At 49.1% G+C, this 6,875-nt stretch overlaps 1 protein-coding gene across 2 annotated transcripts in view; it reads right to left on the bottom strand.

The window, feature by feature from the left end:
* Tox2 (TOX high mobility group box family member 2) overlaps positions 1–892 on the bottom strand; it is a 123,117-nt gene extending 122,225 nt beyond the window's left edge. The window contains exon 1 of one of the 2 annotated variants that reach the window (XM_063248296.1): positions 743–892. In XM_063248296.1, the coding sequence (XP_063104366.1) occupies positions 743–841 (99 nt within the window). In that variant the 5' untranslated portion in view covers positions 842–892. The remainder of the gene's footprint in view (positions 1–742) is intronic. The other variant, XM_063248297.1, reaches the window with a different exon arrangement.
* Positions 893–6,875: the final 5,983 nt, after the last annotated feature.

A 6,875-nucleotide genomic window follows, 5' to 3' on the forward strand; every position in this document is an offset into this window, starting at 1 on the left:
ACGCTGGAGTGTGGACGCCCGAGGCGTGGGGGTGGGGTGCGGTGGGGTGGCGTGGCGTGGGCTGGGGAGTGGAGTGCGGGGCGGTGCGGAGCAGGCCGGTGGCTGTGCCCGAGCGTGACAGCTTGTGCTGTGTGGCCCGCAGGGCGGTTTGTGTCGGAGCCTCACCGTCCAGGGTCTGGCTGCGTGTGACCGCGCGCGCGTGCGAGTCATTGTGTGCGCTTGTGACTGTCGGAGCGACTTCTTTGTGTGGTTGTCCCCGGCTGTGACTGCGTGTGACAGCGGAGGGGGCAGGTGACGGTGTGTGTGGAGCGCAGTGGTGTGGAAGGGAGGCTCCTGGGTGGCGGCGTGACAGCGGTGTGTGAACCGTCAGGGCGCCCTGTGGGACATTGGGACAGCGCAAGTGGCGCACGGCAGTCTCGGTGCCGGTGGGGCGCTGTGTGTCAGTTCGTGAATAAACGTGAGGCTGTCGGGGAGGTGGCTGAGTGCATCACTGTCGTCGTGCGAGTGGCTGTCGGGGTGACTCTTGCCTGCGATCCGAATAACTCGGGCGTGTGCGCGCCCACCCGGGCGTCGGTGAGCGGGGCTGTCCCGTCGGCGGGGCTGATACGTGCACGGCCCCCCGCGTGCGCCCCGCCGCGCCCGCGCTCCAGCGCCAGGTGACTCCTGCCCGGCGCTCCGCCCGGGACGCGGGGGCCCGACCAGCCAGGGTCCGAGGCTCGCCCGACCCCCGACCTCCACCTACCTTGCCGCAGTGGTAGTAGTCCAGGTGCGCCAGGCCGGCCGGCTCGGCCCCGGGCCGCGCGCCCACCGCGGGCGCCGAGGGGTACAGGCGGACGTCCATGGCGGGCGCGGCGGCAGCGGCGGCTCCCGCTGGCAGTGCCTGGGCGGGCGGCGGTGGGAGCCGGTGCGAGCGGGTGTGCGAGCGCGGGGGGCGGGCCGGGGGCGGCGCCCGGCGGAGCGCCCCGCCCCCGCCCGCCTGCGCTATTGTTCCGGCCGCGGGCGCCGCCGGGGGCAGGGGGCCGGGGCGTCGCGTGCAGGGCCGTGCTCCCCGCCGGGCCGCCTGCGGGCCCCACGCCCGAGTTCCACCGCCGAGGTGCCGCGCGGGGTGTGCGCCGGTGCAGACGGCCCTTTCCTATCCCACCTTTCGCCACCTAGGGAGAGGAGGGAGAAGCCGGTATGGCACCCCTCTCCTGATGGGGGACACTTCCTGCCCTCAAGTTTGGGCCGCCCCAGCCCCCAAGTGGCGCGTTGGCGGGAGAGAGAGGAAGGTGACGATTGCAATAGTTTAGGAGATGGGTGTGGTGCTGCCTTACCTGGGGGACGGAGCTCGGCCCTCTTAGGATGCCCCCTCTCCGAGACCAGGCTGCCCTGAGTTACCGCGAGAGGGCCCCGGGGTGGGGATGGGGGTGTCCATAAGCTTAACCGATAATTTGCGTGTGAGGAAACTGAGGCAGGATCTGTGATTTCACTAACAGAGTACCAGGCGGGTGGGCTGCACTGCCTCAAAAGATCCACAATTGAAAGCCCTTGAAAGAGGCAGGAGCTGTCCCTCTATGACCATGGGAAAGGGAGGGCACTGGGAGTGGCCTGGGGTCCGAAGCTCTGAGTGGGGGGATCTACTTCCAGTCCCCTAAAGTAAGCAAAGGAAATGGAATGACTTGCCACACCCAAAACAGGGAGCTGGGACCTGATTGGCGGATGGTCTCATGTGTGTCTGACCTCTGTTTATCCTACTTCCTGAATTGGTCCCGAATGGCTTCGATATTAGACCACGGAGATGCCTGTGAATTGAGCTCCCTGGTGGGGAGCGAGGGAATCCCCCTAATTCCTCACACCGTGCTTACAGGCTGCTAGGCTGTTGCTCCTCCCCTTTTCGTGCAAGAATTTACACCGGTGGGCTCCATTCTCTCACGTCCACTCACTACCCTGCCTATGGGCACCTTAGAGCCAGGAGGCAGAAGGCAGCCAGAACCGATTCTTGTGTGGCAGTAGGACATGGGGTGATTTGTGGGAAAAAGGGATTCAAACTCTTGCCCCGTCAGGGCCCAGCTTAGGACTTAGCTCCCAACTACTGCTTGGCTTCCTCGATAGAGGTCTTGAGCTATTTGTGACTGTAAAATTTAGGAACACAGGATAGATGTGGAGAAAAGGCTTTCACTGAAATTGTGAGGGTAACTGAGCTAAATTACAGCTCATAAAGGAAAGAACTAAATAAATTTCGGCAGGCCCTGTTTCTAGAAATACAGTATCACACCTTATCAAAATGAATTTTCCATTGGCCTTTCTTTTTTTCTGTTTAGATATCAACTAGATTTATTGAAAAAACCACACACACACCCCACTTCTCTGCAATGCTTTGTAATAAATCAAGAAATCCGTGTGTTCATGGGGCTGTTTCTGAATCTATTTGGTCCTGCTAGCCTGCTTTTCTCCCCTTACGCCATTTTCACACCTTCTGACCACCACAGTTCTGTAAAGCCCTAACGTACCATAAGTTAAGCCTGGCCACTTTGTTCTTTAAGACTGCCTTGCATTTTTGTAGAAATCTTTCAATCAGAAATCTATGCTCTTTGGTAGAAACTTTTAAATCAGCTTATTTCTTTATTTACACATGCAACATTACTAGGATTTTGATTGCTGTCACATTTTTAGGTCATTTTGTATAAAATGGGCACTTTTTTACAATATGGTCAATTTGTATAAAATGGACACTTACAATATGAATTCTTATCCATGAACATGGTATGTCCCTTCACTTATTTAAGGTTTCTAAAATACTCCTCTCAGCAATGTTTTGTAGTTGTGTATGTAGAGATCCTCTGTTAGACTTAGAGCTGGGTATTTTATGGTTTTTATGCTACTGGTTTTTTTTTAATCGGTACTGGGGATTGAACTCACGACTCCGTACTTGCAAGGCAGGCGCTTATGCCTCTGAACTAAATCCCCAACCCCTTATGCTACTTTAATGATTATTTCGTTTGTTGCTGATACAGTGTAGTGGTTTTACAAGTCCATAAATCCTTCAACACTTCTCCCAATGGTTAGAGTCTAGTAACTATCCCCTTTGGGAAGGTTAGTCTTAGTGAATATTTTTATCAGTGTGGCAGAAATGTCACTGTGTGACTTCTGGAACCAGAAATAAAAATTGATGAGGCTTCTGCTTGACTCCTTATCTTGGAATTCTTGTCTCTGGAGCCCTAAACCATTATGTAAGAAATCTGAGGCTGCTGGACTTTAAAGAAGTACAAACTCACCCCACAAAGAAGCTAATGGTGGAGACCCTAAGCTGGATAAGGAGGGGAAGACACCTAGCCAGCCCTCAGCTGAGTCAACCCCTCCCATTCCAGTTCTTCCCATTGCTTGGCTGTGACACATTCAGTCATAAAATGCACAGCTGAGCCCTTTCAGAATCTAAAATATCCAGAAACCATGAAAACAATGAGTATTTTCATTATTTTAAGTGTTTTAGGGTGATCTCTTACTCAGCCATATAGATCTGGAATTTAATCTAAAAATGGATGTTTAAATAATAGTCTTATACCCAGAAATACCAGCAAAACCACTTATTAATTCTAATAATTTATCTATAGATTCTTTGTTGTTTTGTTTTGTTTTGTTTTGAGACAGGGTCTTGTGATGCAGTTCAGGCTGGCCTTGGGCTCACTCTGTAGCCCAGGCTGGTCTTGAACTTGCAGTGATCCTCCTGCCTCAGCCTCCCAAGTGCTGGGATTACAGTAGTGTGCCCCCACACCTGGCTAGCCATTTTCTGTTTCTTCTGTAACAGTGATTTGTCTTCTCTCCTCAATCCTCATACATTTCATTTGTTTTCTTGCATTGTTTCACTGGTCACTATCACCATATGCTATTGGAGAGAAGTAGTAATAGCAGCAATCCTTATCTCCATCCTGATTTCGGAAGGAATCTAGATATTTTGTCACAGTGCTCGCTATACTTTTTAATTTTTTAATAGATATCTCTAATGCAGCGGGGGGTCAGCCTTTACAAAGACGTTCTGGGTCAGGAAATAAGCCTGCTGTGGCCATTTTACAGATGAAAAGACTGAGTCAGTGTGGGAAGTTCAACACCCCAGAGTAAAGGGAGCCAGAACTAGAGCCAAGCCTGAGGCTCTCACCTGGAACACTTCCCGTTGCTTATGTTGATCTCACCAACCTCAGCCAGAACTATGAAACGGTATCCATCTGAGTCAGTTCCAGGCAGTCACCAGGTGTCCCTAGAGTCAGGCAGCTGCGGCAGCCACCAACCTGCCAGTCCCTACACCCACTTCCTTTCCTGAGGAGCCAGTCAGCACCACAGAAGCATCTGGAAGGTCTGACGGTGAGGTCCAAGAAGGAAGCCAGGCAAGGCTCAGGCTTGACCTTGCTCTTTGTGTTATCAGTTGGTCACACAGAAAATTGACCACTGGGTTTCCCTGAAGAAACAGCATAGCTTCATGTGTTGTCCTCAGGGTCAGCTGAGGCCACTTCTCCCTTCATTGTGACCTCGAGAGGAATCTGTGAGTGGAGAGGCTCAGGTCTCACCATTGTACAACTTGACTGGGGTCAGCTTGGCTCTGCCCTGCCTGCAGTGGCCTAGTTTGAGGAACCAGAGCCTCTGATTGAGTATCTTGCAGCTTTTACCTTCTTGTGCCATAAATAACTGACAAAATTTTAGGTGTCTTGTTATTGCTATTTAGATATGGTGAAACCAACAGGTTAGAAGATGACTGCCGTGGAAAATACAGCTTGGTGTATACACGGCTCCCAAGAGGAAGGGTGGCACATCATCCATGGGGGGCCACATGGGGAAGCCCTGGGGTCAGCCAAGAGGCAGCAGGAGGAGGTGAACTGTGGGTAAGAGCCTTTATGTGGCTTCCACAGGAAGGAACAGGCAGGCAGCATAAGCACGGTTAGGAGTGGCTAATTTGAATATGTCGGTGGATCTGAGGTTAGGGACTGTCCCTAGTTGCCTGGTGCCACTCTGGGGTGCTTGGGGCAAGTACAGAGTGACAGGGTGTAACAGCCCAATAAAGAAGGTGGTTGGAGGTGGAGGATCTGGATGAAATGGCTTACTTTTGTAAAGTACACTCACAGGCAAGTTGTGTGCTATTTCTAGGAATTGGTTAATCCCAGAAGGGGGAGTCCCTCCATGTCTGCAAGACTCCAGATGGCACAGGTATCCGAATGCAGAAAAGTAAGACCTGGTTAACACAAGGTGTGCCTACTACTTGGTGTGGTGGTGCATGCCTGTGATCCCTGCACAGGAGGGTGAGACAGGAGGATCACTGCAAGTTCAAGGCCAGCCTAGGCGACATAGTGAGTTCAAGGCCACCCTGTACTACACAGCAAGACCCTGTCTCAACAAAACAAAAAAAGATATGTCTACATACCCATGGGATTCCTAAAGGAAATGAGCCACACTTCACCTGTGGTCCCTTTACCTGGGAAGTGTGTTGCCTGTGAATCAAAATGACCAAGCCTTTGGAAAACAGCTATAGCAGAAGACCCACTACAAAGCCATAGGTTTCAGGACTGAACATGAATCTTCATCCTTATGGACACAACGTAGAACTGTACCTTCCCTCTCACTCCAATTTAGGTGTCACCACATGGCTTGCTTTAGCTAAAGGAACATGAACAGACCGGTGTGTGTCACTGCCATGTGGGAGCTTTAAAGAGCTGGGAGGATTTAACTCTGTGCTCTTTTTATTCAGCTATTAAGACTCTTTCTGTAAGATTCAGTTCAAGTGACACATGTTTAATGAAGACTTCTCCAAGACTCTGACTCCATTTCCAGTAGCCATGTGTGTACAGGATTATTAGCCTCAACTTCACCCAGCTAGAATAATGCACATGCTCCATGAGTTTCTGCAGGGGTGGGACAATGAGTCCTGCATGTTGGTGCCCCCAATGACTAACACAGAGGCTTACCCAGCAGGGATGCCTCATGCCCACCTCTTGATGAGGTAGAGCTTGTGAGAAACTTCCTATCTACACACACACATTTTTAGGAAAAAACTCCAAATTGTTCAGGTTACAGGACACAGAAGGGCAATGAGAGGATCCATAATTCAGCACTTTTGTATCTGTCTCTTCCTTCTCATAAATAAATGGAAAGGAATGTGCATGTAAATACACTTACAGTGTACCTGATGTTTTCATATATGTATACACTGTGAAATTAAACCAAACTAAACTAATACCACTTTTAATCATGAGGTTAAGATCTCATCTCTTAGCAACATTCAAACATACATCATTATTAATCTTTATCTTTTATTTTTTAATCTTCATCCTTTCTTGTTGCATTGTCTAGCATCTCTAGAGCCAATGTTTGACAGAATGGATGGTATGGGGATATTTGTCTGTTTCTTGCTTTATGAATAATGAATATACTTCTTGTATTTCACCAGTTAGCCATTAAGGAAGTTACTAATTGTAAATTTAGGGGGGGGAACTCTTTGTCAGTTAATAAAGTTACTTTTTACTCCTGGTCTGTCTAGAGATTTATTCTAGTATAAATTAGTTATAGTTTATAATACTTTTTTGGCATCTACTGAATGAATTGTTGGGTCTTGTCTGCTAACCTATTAATATTATATAGTACATTAATAGACATTATTCATATTGAACCATCCCTGAATTTCTGAGATAATTCTGGAGTGTTCCATGTAATCATAATTTATTATTTAATACACTGCTAAATTGAACTTGTATCTATATTAGTAGCTAAAATTGACCTCAAATCCCTGTGTGGTACTGTTGCCAAACTGCTTTATGTATCAAGATTATTCTGTTTTGCTTAACAAGTCAGAAAAATTTTGATAACAGATATAATATCTTACATTATAATTGAGTCATTATATCATATCTTACACT

Source organism: Cavia porcellus, unplaced genomic scaffold (assembly GCF_034190915.1).
Source record: "Cavia porcellus strain 051 isolate PalLab524CR breed Dunkin Hartley unplaced genomic scaffold, mCavPor4.1 scaffold_5, whole genome shotgun sequence".
Taxonomy (NCBI): Eukaryota; Metazoa; Chordata; class Mammalia; order Rodentia; family Caviidae; genus Cavia; species Cavia porcellus.